The 14,783-nt window shown below is 38.7% G+C and overlaps 1 protein-coding gene across 10 annotated transcripts in view; it reads right to left on the reverse strand.

The window, feature by feature from the left end:
* ABI2 (abl interactor 2) overlaps positions 1-14,783 on the reverse strand; it is a 73,410-nt gene that overhangs the window by 9,620 nt on the left and 49,007 nt on the right. For 3 of the 10 annotated variants that reach the window (XM_075756456.1, XM_075756460.1, XM_075756457.1), the window contains 6 exons: positions 13,829-13,926; positions 12,952-13,098; positions 11,780-11,904; positions 7,892-8,050; positions 3,475-3,561; positions 2,972-3,145 (listed from right to left, as the gene is read on the reverse strand). In XM_075756456.1, the coding sequence (XP_075612571.1) occupies positions 2,972-3,145; positions 3,475-3,561; positions 7,892-8,050; positions 11,780-11,904; positions 12,952-13,098; positions 13,829-13,926 (790 nt within the window). Of the gene's footprint in view, positions 1-2,971; positions 3,146-3,474; positions 3,562-7,891; positions 8,051-10,633; positions 10,817-11,779; positions 11,905-12,951; positions 13,099-13,828; positions 13,927-14,783 lie in introns of all 10 variants that reach the window. The other 7 variants (XM_075756461.1, XM_075756459.1, XM_075756458.1 and 4 more) reach the window with 3 other exon arrangements.

Below are 14,783 nucleotides of genomic sequence, written 5' to 3' on the forward strand. Positions count from 1 at the left end.
AATCTGATAGCTGTGACCACACACTTTCTCTGTGTGGTATGAGGACAATTTTTCCTTCTGGATACCCATTTCTGTTCATCTGATTTGCAAAGTTAGGACATTTTCTTACCTCTTCATGTCATGCACCCTGACACACAGCTCAATGGAAAACTGCAGTATGTTTTCCTGGATGCTGCTGGCTGGCTGTTGCTATTACAGCCATCTGGTAGCGTCCTCAAGTTCAACATCCCTAGTAACTGTTTCCTATCTAAGAGTTTCTCCATCTGTTCAAAATGGATCTGCTATTCACCTCCTTCCTCAGCTGCAGGTTACAGCATGGCTTGATGTTAAATATATGCCCCATACTGCATTACCCCTTTACAGAATAGGATCATACTGAATCCCACCTCAATATATAGCAACCCTCTGTATTTGACACCTCCTTGGTGTCCCAGCTTCTACATTCTCACTTTTGCAAAGGTTATCTACACTAATCCTGTTAGAAATGCTTTCATATGAACCTAAGTGAACAGTCATACCAAAAGAACAAGCACAAATCCTAGGAGCTGCTACTCTACTTATTGAGGGTAATAGTGTTTGAACAGTCATTTCCTTCCACCAGTTCTCACTGCTTGGAATCATGTGGCACAGAATACTACTTATAGGAACTTAAGGAGTTGCCATAGGAATAATTATTTTGCAGAAGACAAAGCATTATCAGTTTACAGCAGGATAAGCATACACATTCTTTCAATACAAAAGCCCTCTTTTAGCATGGGGCTTTTCATTAACTTTAAAGCTTGTTTGCTAGCCAAAAAATAAATAAATAAATCACAGCCAAGCACCTCTCAACTCCAGCAATGCAGTCAAATTGCAAGACATGGGCTGAATATAAGCTATTCATATTACTACAACATAAGCCACACCTATGTCAATATCTCATTTTTTCTGGTATCCTAAAACTACTATTTAACAGTTCTTAATACATTGTAAGCACTTTAATTTTTTATTATTTTTATGAGTGTTTCTAAGAACAGACCAACCTTTTAGATGTTTTAGTCATCTAGTTTTCAAAACACAGATCAAAATTGTGTTTTTGCATGGTATTCTACATCAATATGAGAGAATGCTTGGTTTCCTATACTTTTGCTTTTCTGCACGAAAAACGTTCTGACTAAAAACCTGACTTCCTCCAGCTTATCTTTAAAGACTTGCAGTACAGTTTTGCTATCCCATGGGATTTTCCCTGTAAATATCAAACTACAAGTGCCTCAGAAAAGGAGATCAGAACAATATGCTATAATTCAAATATTATTTCTTCAAAGAGAAAATTCTTTTCCCTGGCCAGGTACGTATGTGTACACGTACGCACACACCCCCCCCCCCCCCAAACACACATCTACACCCACACACCCCCCTTGCATTACACATGCACACTGAGGGCCAGGTGGCAGGAATAACTGAAACATAAGAAAGTTAGCGATACAAATATAGAATTAGGCTAAAGAGTGTCTTATGCCTGGAAAAATACAGAGAAAAATCTGAAGATGCACTCTCCTATCAAAAAGTAACATGCTGCAATCCAGCACAAAATACATCAACAACAATGAAACTGAGCAGATCCTGCGCATTCTCAGAACTGCCTGATAAGGAGGTGTTCATTAAGCAATGTAGCACATCCAGTATGTGCTGAAAAGACCTGTACTGGTCCCAACTTGAAGAAACTTGCCATCCTCCCCCCAAAGAAAGAAATGCAACTTCAGGAACCCCACCCCACTCCAAAACCTGATTTTGTGAGGCCAGGTAGCTAATATCAATACTCAGGAACACCCTCCAAACTGCACAGCAAGAGTAGTGCTTTGTATATGAGACCCCTTTTTCCCCCTATTCTCCCTCATGGAAATAAGCTTCCCTGACAAGAATAAGCTGAGGCAACTTTTACTCAAAGAGCCTGTGTGCATCAATAGAGTAACAGTGACACTTGCTGTCAGCCAGGGGTGTGGAGAGGTCAACAGATAAAGCGAGTCAGGTAAACACCCTGCAAGACAGCCACTTTGACAAATGGTCTTGGCTTGTCAGCAAAGCCTGGGTACTCCTTGCACTAAACACTTACACCAGCTAGACAGAGGGTGGGGGAATAACAAAACAATTCCCACATATTCCTCCATCTCCCTCAGGAATAGTAATATTTTCTTTGGGCTGGAGTTGGCAGAAAGTGCCTCTTCCATCTTTGTTTTTTTCCTCCCCTCAAGTCATGCACTGGGTTTGTGTCTAACAGTCACTCAGCTGAGATGCCTGGTTGCTTTGCAACATTAGATTTTACATCACCCTTTACTAAGAGGTACATGACTGTTTCACAGGAGAACACCAGACAACAGATTTTTTTCATATTCAAGTGCCATTTACCTACTCAATTCACTTTACCTGTAGTTTTACTGCAGCATGTTTCTACACACCTGCTTCAGAGCTGGAAGACATCTAGATGCAGCGATGCAGCAATGCCTCAGTTAGTCAGTCCTACACAGACCCAGCACTTTTTAGCTTAGTACAGTCCCATACTGATGCAGCATTGCAACTTCCAGAGCCCCAAACACACATTGCAGCACTTCTCAGATGCACCCGTATGTTCAAAGTTCAAGTGCAATTGCAGCACTGATCCATTCGTTTTTGACCTCATATGAGTCTGATTATTAGAATTAAGCAGCCTACTGAAAGGTGAGTCTTAAGTAGATTACAAAGGATTTAAAAAAATACGTAATTAGCCAGCTAGTCATTATCTTCCCTTTGTGGAGAAAGGGGTGAAACAGTCAGACTCAGAAGAGTAGCTTCACTTTTGTTCTTTAAGTTGCCATTGGAGGAGCATGTCTACCACAAGACCACATACTGACTACAAAGGAGTCGAGGCAGACTATGTCCAAAGCAGGATGGCAGGAGCTTATCCAAAAGGTTGTTACAGGCATGACCCTGCTACCTCTACTAGCTCTAAACCTACCCTTTTCTAAGTAGGTCCTTGGTGCCCAAGGAGGGTCCTCCTCAGCATATGGATCACTGTACTCCACCACTGCTGCTTCCTCCTCCTCATAATCCTCTGGAGGTGGGGGTGGAGGTGGAGATTCATCAAACACTGGCTCATCCACAGGCGGTGGGGGGGGAGGAGTATCTGAAACTGAAAATAAGCAATAGTATAACCATGAAAATGTCTCTAAAACCATGGTAGCAGGTTGAAGTGCTACCCCCTATCCCAATTAGTTGCACTGGGACCAATAGTTAGAACTTGTAAAAATACACTAGAGACAATAAAGATCCTTCAGAGAATGAAGGATCAGGTTCCTCCAGTAAAATTATTTCCTTTTCCATCCCTTCTCAATTTCAGACAAACTTGCAGAGGCAGTAGAGAAGGCAGAAATCTGGCTATAGACAGACAAACCTTTCATCCACTCAAAACAAAAGCCACATCCAGTAATAAATCATAGCACAAGGAAGCAGCAAACTTACTGTTTTCTTGAACTCTGGCCACAAATCCCATTAGCGGTAACTGTGGAGTTACCTGTAGGATGGAGGGGGGAGGAGGAGCAAGGGATGCTGCCACAGAAATTAAAAAAAAGAGAGAGGCATTCAGTTAGGGACACAACAAAGCAGCAAACAGGAAAGTAGACATCATCACCACTCGGACAGTGTAGCAGTCTGCCAAGAAGCTGAGATAAAAAGGCTGACATTCAAAGAAAAGTGGCTCAGGTGGTTTAAGCATATTCCTAATCCTTACTTCAAGGAGATTTCTCTATTTTTAAAATTTCCAGCCCAGCACTTTTTCATAAGATGGAGAATCCATGCTCAAGTATTTTCCTGATCTGACTATGAGATTCCCTTAAGTTGAAGTTTATTACTGCAGCAATATAGCACTTTATGAACAGACCTAAGTAACAAATATATCAAGAGGATTCTCTCCCTATAAATCTCCACCATTCAGATCAAATTGCTATTTATAGACGTGACTTCTGTAACACCATACATGAATACTTAGTTATGAAAATGGATATAACTAGTTTTCTCCAAAATGTAGGCCAAAAAACCCCAGCAAATAAGGCAGTTATTTCAGGCAAGACATAACACCTTTGAGAACTCAGTGCACTCAGAAGACATGGGACTTCTGATCTTATTGGTAGAACAAAGCGCACGGTACTGCTGCTGAACAACAGGGCCTATTCCAGATGTGCTGGCTCACTTCCTTCCCACCTGATTTTGCAGCACACTGCGCTGAACTCTGAACAGTCCTTTTACTGGTACCAGAACAGCTGTCTTTGTACAACACATGTGAGTTCACATTTAAAGAAGACAGTGTCAGCCAGCTGCAAATGTTGTAACACTGAACTGTGGTTTAAACCAGGAATGAAAGTTTCCATTACCTAGTTAAGCTAAAAAAAATAGGTAACTAGTTTTATCTAGTTTTAGTATCACTTTGCAAGAGTAATGCAGTAATACTCTTTAAGCAAGTTACAAGATTATTTTTCAGAACACACATTTCAGGAAAAGCACAACTAAATAATTTTCTTGTTAGTAGTGACATACAAAAACATTTAGTCATGTCCAAAAGAATGAGAGGAAAAAGGTCTACACTTCATTGTACCAGTACATTTATTTAGCTTGCAGAACAGAACTAAATAAATTTTAGACTAATTCCAGAGCTGGTAAGAAAACTGCCAGGTATGATGTAGCATTTTTCAGAATTAATTTACATCATCATAGCAAATGAAAAGAACTCCACAGCATTTAAAATTCATGTCTCAAAATTTCTTCAGTTTGCTTATTTCAGAATTTCTTCTGTCAATCACATTCACATTCCTTTCACAACCACACACCCTAAACAAACAAAAAAAAACACAACAAAGCAACCATCCTGTTTGTTGCAAAAATATCCTTGTACCTCCATATGAAGCAAGCTCAATTATCTCACCATTTAATTGATATTTCTTGAGAAAAAACAAAATACATTTCTAATTACAGCTTCTTTGACTTGAATGACATGACCTCTAAGAGTATTTATTCCTTCAAGTGTAACCACAGTAGCTGGAAAAAGATTTGGTCTTGCATTTTTTCAAAGCAGGAAAAGAGAACTTGAATTTGAAGTCCTACTGAAATGCAATAACATTCATGAATTCAGCATTCTTGTGCAACTATGAAGTCCCTGCCTTTTTAATTATATATGCTACAAAAATGTTCTGTTTCAAAATGTTTCCTCTACTCAGCGTCATATGGATTCATACAATTCAAATCTATTATATGAGACTAGCTTCAGTTTCCTAGGCCCCTTCAGTGTACTTTGTGTGCTATATATATTCCTTTGAAAGAAATTAATGAGGCTTTCCCTGTAGAAGAATAAATCACTCCAGACAAGCACTCCAAGCAAATACAAGAAAATCCCTTAGTTTCGTTTGGGTTGTGTAGTTTATCAAAACGGCGATGCTAACACTAGCTGACATCATTCCTTGCTTATCTTAACCATTTGGTTTGTGCTTCAGTCTACGCACAGTGCAGGGACTTACATATTATATTGTCTCTATAAGATATATAATGACTCTAAGCTAGTTTTGACTTTTAGGAGCCAATACAATAAATATTTTATTAATAATGACTGTTTATAAAGTGCATCAGAAGAATTTTACTGTACCTCTGCTGTCTCAAAAGATAAATAAACACCATCTTAAATGTTCCCTCCATATAGACCATCGGTAGATTAAGAGTTTGTCTACACAGTTGCTGTAAATTAATTCAGAAATGCTTGAAAGCACCTTCCACCAGACTGCTTCAGCTGGTAAGAATTCAGCTATACAACTAGTGTGTAGTGCAGATCACCATCTCAATACTTGCCCAGTTTCTCCCACAGGGCTTTTAGCCTGTGCTGAGCTCTATATTGCTTAGATACTGGTATCTGAGGTTGCAAAGTTAAAATACTTGTTAGGTGGCATGGCTGGCAAGAGCGGCTTTGGGACAGACACATGCTGAGATCATTCAGGGTCTACAATTCTTAATATTTTCTTTCCAGTTGTTAAAAAGGTCTCACCATGAAGTAGAGAAATTATGTTATCTTAGAAGTGGCATTCAAAAGAACAGGGCAAGGCAAATAAGTATCTTTCATCCTCCTGTGAAGTGAATAAACAAAAATGACTATGCCAACATACTAAAAAAATAGAAGTGGAAAAAACAGTACTGCTTTATTGCCAAACAGCCTGCAAAGAAGAATAAGCCATAGCTGGCACACCCCTCTGCCTGTTGTAAGGTCTCTTTTTCATCTCTTAAGTTTGCATTTTCTCCCTCTATTCCGGAATGCTGAGAAGCAATTGTAGCCCCCGTCCTGTCACTTACTAACCCTGCTCCTTACAGACACAGCAGTCCCTCTGTTCTTAAAGTCTTCATCAATTATGCATGCTTGAGCATCCTCTCCTTTCAAGGTGCAGGCCAGAAAAACTTGGTTCAGTATAACTGCAAAGCTAAGAAATTCTGTATTCTGCTAGGTATTTTGAAAAGTCTCTTACTACAACTGCTTATTTATATTGTATCAAGTATGCCAGTATAATTGAAGTATTTTGTGATTTACAGCTCAAGTGACTAATCACCATAATAATTATCTTATTTCTGGGTATGCAGACTGTGGTTATGTAACTTATGTAAAGTCTATTTGGCATCTTCTGTGATTACCTATCAACAACGCAATGGTAGCTTGCAGAGCACTATTCCTTTGCTAAAGCAGAAATGCACAGCACTTGTCAGAAACTCTCTGGATACACTGAAAATCCTCTTTACTGGCAAGGTAATCCTGAAAGGTTTCTTTTGTTGCCATTACCCTATCCTTCTTGCCTATTGCCTTTCAGCCTTCGATATGCACACAATGTGCTTAACAAATACCACATATTTCAGGCAACTGGGCTGCAATTTAGTCAGATAACCTCTTCTACCTCCCTTGAGAAGGGCCATCCATTTCCTTCTCAAGTTAAGCAGACACATCTCTTTGCAGAATAGCTCACAAGCAGTTATATTTGAACCTGATCATATACCTTAAATGTAGATTGCAGCATTTGACCTAATTCCAAGTTCAGAGCTCAATTTAAAAAAAAGCACCAAAACCCACCACCACCACAAAACACAAACGCACTGTAGTGCTTGCAAGTCAACATTCCATCTTGCTGCTAACAGGGCACTTCCTAAGAAGGAATCTTTAGTATGTCCCCCTGCATCTTTCTGTAGCCTTGTCAAAAAAGGTGGCCTCCCCTTCTCTGGTATCAAAACCCTCACATTGCATCAGAAGCACAGGGAAAAGGACTCCTTAGATAAAAAACTACTGCGTTCTGCCTGACACACAGGACACGCCACTCCTTGTTAATATCTCATCCTGCCTTTTAAGACAGGTCGCCCATTAAAATAACATCACCTGTGGACTTGGCAGATGACACAGCTCCCTTGCATCCCATACCAAACACCACTGATGTCTCCAAGATGTCTAATGCTTACCCCTTCTATAACAAGTCCAATTTCTTGAACTGTCCATTAATCAGAAGGAAGAAGAATACAAGATAAAGACTGATTAATGAAGAATCAGTGTTCTGGTGCAAAATCAAATACCCATCCTACACCAAAGCAGATACATGCACATGGTGTAGCAAAGGACTAAAGCATGTCTAACAAGGATGTGAGATCAAAAGTAATTTATCTGGCAACAAAGCCAGCATTGTTTTAAGCTGCTTGCCATAATGGAAGCTGAATGCTCTGTACTTGGACTACAACTTTGACATGGCTACCAGCAACATACTGAGACTAACTGCAAGATCTGCAACGGAGACAGAACATAAGATTTGAGAGATCTGAAGGCCACTCCATTCACCACTGTGGTGAATTCAACAGAGCAGAAAAACTTTCTTACCTGGGTTCTGGTTATAAAAGGGTCCTCCGTTCATCTGGTTCTGAAGGCTTGTCTGTGACGTGATCGAAGGAGGACGCCGATATGGCAAAGATCCCCCTATTGTTGGGGGGGTGTGTCGAGATGCAGGCCTGTTCATGCTGTAGAACTGAACTGGGTGACCTAGGTGAGAGAGAGAAATGTCTTAGCAAAGAGAAGAATGATGACTGCCTTTTTTATATCTGCATTCAAAGATTCAAAGGCTTGGAAAAGATTTTGGTTTTTTTTTAAAAACCAAAGTGTGCAACCTAGAAGCAGTCAGCCAGTTCAGCTGCCAGACTGGCAGGACACTGCATGTCTCAAGAGCAAAACCAAAAACAACTCTCCCAACTGCCTGTACTCGGCACTGCTCACAAAAGCCAGTATGAAAATACAAAGGTGTCTAAGCTACAAAGTTTCAAAATGAAAGAAAATAATTCCCAGTTATCCTTTTTATATCAGGTATTATTATAACTTCTTGCAAATTTAGCTATCTATAAAGCGTCAAAAAAGTAGCACCTCAGAGTCCAGCCATTAAGCAACATACTAACTAACCGTATGCCATTTCCAAGATTCAAAGCTGTTACCTTCTACAACTGAAAAACACAATACTAACTATCTTAGTGCTGTTCAAGAAATATGCAGAGAATTATTTGGGGAGAAGAGAATCTTTGAAACTGCTTGAAGGATGGAATAAATGAAATCATACTCAAAGACCCTCTTTCAGGCAGCTGTCAACTGAAATGACTCCATAAAAACTTGCTCTCCATTTTAATCACTTCCTGTATCAAAGTAATCGATCCTGAATCTAAGCAAGCAATAAACGAAGCAACACCATTAAGCTATCTTCTGTGTTCACAGAAAATTCTCTAGCTTATATACTGTATGTAACAGTAAACTGGATTTATTATACCCATATGGGTTATTACCCTCCCTAACTATTCTGCCTCCTTCATTTGTGCTAGAAGTAAATTTCAGAGTTTGCAAGAAAACAAGGGAATAAGGGATGGTCACAGCAGTTGAGGAGACATGCATGTAGGGAAGCAAAAAGCAAAACAGAACAAATGAACATGCAATTTTTTAAAAGCCTGCATTGTTGTCCACTGTGTTTTGACTGCTTTGCGAAACTTCACACTAGGTCAGTAAAAAAAATGCAAGTTGCTTGCTCTGTTACTTGCTTCTAAGAGCAAATGCATGAAGTAGAGATTCACATTCCTCCTGCTTTGTACAGATATGTACGTCTCAAAAAATGCACTTTTTACAGGTGAGGAAGAACAACAGTTAAGAAGCATCCATCCATAGAGGCTTCTTCACATTTTTCCTAACACGTCTTTCCAATGTGCCTGTCTCCCTGTTACTTAATGCACTGGTAGAAATTGGCAGTGATTGGAGAGAAGAGGGGAGAGAAGAAACAGGGGTAAGAGATCCTTAAGGACCAAAACCTGCAACCTCATAAATGGTAAAGTATCCAGTCTCTTCAAATACTTTATTTCAGAGAAGCCATGCAAGCAACCTCACTAATAGCACAGGGAAACAAAAGATCTTAAAACCAGTAAGTAACCTGAAATTTCTCTTATGGAATTGTGAATGTGAATTTATAGCCATTAAAATATTAATCGCTGCTTGATTTTGACTTGTCAAAAATACAGAAGCAATATGGCTTAATAACTGAGATACTGACAGCACATCAAAAATGGCAAACTGATTGAGGACCCGTATTACACAGCTCATCTTCTAAACAGGAAAGATATTTAGACATCAGGATCATCTTCTGATACCAAAATTCTTCACAGTTTGGAAGCTTCTAGTCATAGTCATGGATACTACCGTAAGTATTTTCTAGTTTTATATGAGCCACTGCACCTTAAATTAAATACAATTTCAAGAATGCTTCCAGCACCTGGTAAAATTCGTACTAAGAAAGACACATAAATGAACACTATGAACACACAAACCATTCATACCATTGTGATCAGCCTATAATGTGAAGTAACAAAGCATGTAGGTAGCTATACATGAATTTGGTTGTCTAAACGAGATCTTTACAATACAGGTGTAACTCTTCACTAAAAGCTGATAAGAACAGTGTTATGGTTAGTAAGTACTATATGCTGCAACTTCAGCATATGAGAAAATGAAAAATGTAGGGTAATTTCATAAGCATTAAAAAAAGCAAGTTGCAATATACACCATAATTACCATCTATTAAAACAAAATGCTTTAGTACTATTCTGCATTAAAAAAACCTTGTATTTTACCTGACATTGAACACAAAATATTGCCCTTTTTATCAGTTCATTAAGAGGAGACTTGTCATTTGAAAGCATTGAAGAGACAAGTCATATAAATTATACTTTGCTAGATGCACTTTTTTTTTATTCCATTAATGAAAGAGAATAATCAGACCCAGAACTAACATTGCTGGTGCGCCCAAACATAATTATTCTATGAGATTCTCAGTACCCAAAATGGCAATAAAATGATAACGTAATAAATAATGATATAAATGTAAAAATAATAAAATTATAAAATTACATGATTGCTGTTTATTAAACTAGCACACCTTGAATTGTCTACTATAACCATTACCTTACAGTTGGGTATTAGTAAATATTTTCTAGTTATATTTAAAAAAAAAAAAATCACTGCCTCTGAGGTAACTTTGAAAAGCCTTGGATCGTGATCACATCTGGGTTCATCTGCCCACCAGCTGGAGCAGACACTCACCTGTAGAGGGTGTGGAAGAAACAGCAGGGGGAGTTGGAGAGGTGAAGCCATCAGCAAGGGGCTGAGCTCCTGCAGCAGCAGCAGCAGCATCTGGGGCAGCGGAGGAAAGGGCAGGAGCAGGAGGAGTGGGGGCAGGAGCAGAGGTAGCAGGAAGGGGAGAGGTGCCAGCTGAGCCAGCAGGGGCTAAGTGAAGAGAGGAGGAAGAGGTGGAGTTAATAAGGAGATATGTTAGCAAGGATTAGAGAAAGCCTTTGACTATTCAGAGTTAGCTATTTATTAGATGCATAGTATTTTAGAATGCACGAGGAGATGAGAGAAAAATGGAGCTGTTAAAGAAAGGTTCATTCCTATGTAGACAGTAAATGAGGGTCAAGCAAATCCACTTCTTTCCAGGTCTGAAGGGAACAACCCAGAACTTTTCTCTGAAAGCCATTACTTTTGAAAGATGTCTTTACACTTTGTTATTTATGTTTCAATCTGTAACACGGCTGCCTTTAGCTTTTTTATGAATTACAAAATAGAGAGAAGAGGGAAGCCAAAAATTTCCAGTTCTTTGGTTCAGAAGCATCATGTATTTCAGATCACACTGCAAGCCAACACTGTGGACTCTTCTTCACTGAAAGGGCTGAGCAAAGAAAAAAGGACTACTAATATCACTTCCTATTTCTGGAAAGACTGGGACAATTACATTGAACAAGTGTCTGTCTGTGACAACTCCGTTAGGCTTGCATTAATGCACTAAATATTACTCTGTGCCTGCCTCTCATTTCCTCTAATTTTCTAAAACCACACTTCAATGTATCTGCATGAACAGCCAATGAAAAAACACTAATTTGCTTAAAAGGACAAGGGAGAAGTTTCCCCCAGCCCACTGAAAAAGGTGTTGTGTCCTACCTAGTCACATGCAGGCAGCCAGGCAAAAAACTCTGATAAACAAATTGATATATAAAACAAGCATTAGAGCACATCAGACACTACCAGAAAAGATACTACTTGATTCAAACTCATACTATCAATAGCAAGCAATTTTCAAGGCTTTTACATTTCTAGGTAATGAAATTCAAAACTTCTGTTGGGGCTTAGAAGACTTGCAAATGGTAAAGGTTAATGCCGAGTCAGAAGGAGGAACAGCACGTTTCCATTTACCTGGATAGACACTGGGAGGAGATGGTGTGGGAACAGCAATAGGAACACCCACACTTCCACTTCCACTGTTCTCTCGACTGCTGCTCCGACTACTTGGATGGCTTCCTCCACTACTCCCACTGCTGCTGTAAGAAACCAGAATAACCCAAGGTACGAATATGCTGCTGTGCATGCTGAAACATAACATCCCTCATAGAGCACCCTACTAATTCAGAGAAGTAACAGGGAACAAGAAAAGAGAAACAAGGATGATATAAATCTACATGAAGCTTTGTCTTCCTAAAACTCTTCACTTTGACTGCAACATAACAGGTTTTTCAGTTACTCTTAGTGAACTTCCCCAAAAATGAAACATTTTCAGAACCTTGTTCCAAAGCATGTCATTTCAATATTGTTACACCCCTACTGAGCAAATACAGACCTTTTTCGTATAACTTATAAAACATGTATATTGTTTAGACTCTGATTTATATGCTTTCATGAGACTACTGAAATCTGGAGACTGTAATATAGTAAAGTCAGATTTTCTTATATTTTAAGTCCATCTGTTTAGCCATCCTCAAGTACTTACAATGTTTAAAAAGTAAAGATGTCAAAGGAAGTATTTACATCTGTCACATCATGAAACTCTTACTATCCTAGAGAAAAAGCTAGCCTTCTGCAGAACCTTTGGTGATACAGTTCAGCTTTACTCTGTGTTTGAAGTTACCAGCATCCTCAAAGTACAATGCTCTTTTTCAGCTACTCAACCTATAAACATCAAAGACAGTTCAAACAAAAATGTGAACTATAAGCATACTATGCAGTCCCTCAACATGTATAAGGCAAGTTGTCTACAAAGTCTTTTCCTGGTTTTGCAAATATTTCATAAAATAACAGCATGATCTACCTCCTTGAAAGACTTCACAATTTTAGTAATTCATTAAGTACTGTAACTAAGAGTTAGCACTTAAATTAAGGTGACTAAGGTATTAAATGAACAATCTTAACGATTCACTATTCTGGTTTTATTAGAGTGCATTCTCGTCATGTCAAATGACGTTCCCAGTCCATATCATGAATGAGCAAGCTCCGCTGTAGAGGTGCAGATGGATTTGATATTTATCGTAGCATTTTCTGTCCATATGCTTATACAATACTAACCACATTTTGTACAGGACTACACTGAATACCTGTATGTGCGATTCCTCTGATTCACAGAAGCTGTTCTAACAGGGCTCTGTTGTGAGGGAGCCATATTGCGGGTTGGGCTAGGCACGTAGTCATTTGGTACCACCGGAGGACGTACTGGCTCCAACGTACGGTAGGGAGAGTGACGCCTACACAAGTACAAGCGTATTTCAGAAGCAAATGAAGATAATACAGATAAAACCAAAGATTTTTTCATTCTTTAAAAGATAGCTACATACTAATCAGTAATGAGAGCTAAAAAAAAATGTTTTTCTATCAGTTTGCAGTATCTACTTAATAGGATGAGAAAAAACAATTCACGATGTTCTTTATGTACTTCAATCTTCCTATTAATAAACTCTGTGTTGCACATCCCATTCTTGTTTTAAAACCAATCCAGATCTTATTTTAAAATAAAGGACCACAGTCTGTATGTATATACATAATCACATACCAACAAACAGCATTCATCCCAGCTACAACACATTTTCCTAAGGTCAAAGTCGAGTTCACAGACTTAACAGGAAAGTACCTTTATCACACATAATTAATGAACAATGCCACATACTAATTTTCTAGTTGTTTAGCATCACCTGTCAAAGCCACACAGTTAATGACTTTTTACTCTAACACATGTAGTTGTAAGTGTTCTGCAATGACAAAAAGGTTCCTGTTGGGAAAGGCTGATGATGCCCACTGTCTTCTGGCAGAAACGTGCTAAGACACGATCCGTATAAAAAAAATACCGATACGACACCTCTTGACCTTCGTGAATGGTTAAAACAAACACAAAACAAAACCAAAACCGCACACACAACAGAAAAAGAATCTTCCCTTCTGTTCACCAAAGCCGTTTACACGTTCGGTAACTGCACTTACCCAATAGTTCCTTTTCCTGACATTGGTGGACTTGGAGGCTTCTGGGTGGGTGGTGTTGTACGAGGCAGCCCACCCATCTTCATATTCTGTGTGCTGACCTGCACGAAAGAATGGCGAGAAAAACGGCCTTCACTAAGCTCGGCTTCTACGGGGAGAGACACTGAGATGCCTTTAGCAATTAACTCTAAGTAGGGGAAGGTTAAAACAAACAAAAAAATTGAGAGGCCATGCATTTTATATGCAATTTCCACTCTGCTAGAAGTCAAGAGTTGTGCTCAAAGGACTCTTTATTACATAGGGTTTTTTAAAATTGTATATGCAAAAAGTAAATTTGCCTTTAGGCTATCACATAAACATTATATCACTGACAATACAGACACTGCATCTAACTTGGCTAAAACTCCCAGTCACCTTTTAAGATAAAGGCAGGTATTTTCAGGCTGCACTACTGAATGGTAAATTTGAAAAAATATTTTTGAATGCTCTTTAAAAAACACTATAGTTTATCTAATAGGCCACAATTTTATGTAATTCATACAAATATGGAGAAGTCAAAGTAATCTCCAAATACGATCCATTAATGTTTTAATGTTTTCACAGTACAGTATCAAACAATTTAAGATAATATTTATTGTAAATATTATTTATGTATATGAAATCAGAGAGAGAAAGCTATATGGAAAAAATACAAAGACTTTTTTCCCCACACACACCACATCTGTAGCAATTTGATCTCTAAGAATTCATAAATAAAGGGGAGAAAAATATTTAGCAGTGATGTGATGTGATGCAATTGTAGTTGTCCCCTCCCCCTCTTTCAGGTTAAAATACTAATGAGGTAACTTTTATATAAAGAATTGACTCTTAACTTCTTTAAAAAACCTCATCTGCATTCCTGACTGATTGATCAATCTAGGATTCATAAACAATTGTTACCAACGTAGGCATTTTGCTT

This window comes from Balearica regulorum, chromosome 6 (assembly GCF_011004875.1).
Source record: "Balearica regulorum gibbericeps isolate bBalReg1 chromosome 6, bBalReg1.pri, whole genome shotgun sequence".
Classification (NCBI taxonomy): Eukaryota; Metazoa; Chordata; class Aves; order Gruiformes; family Gruidae; genus Balearica; species Balearica regulorum.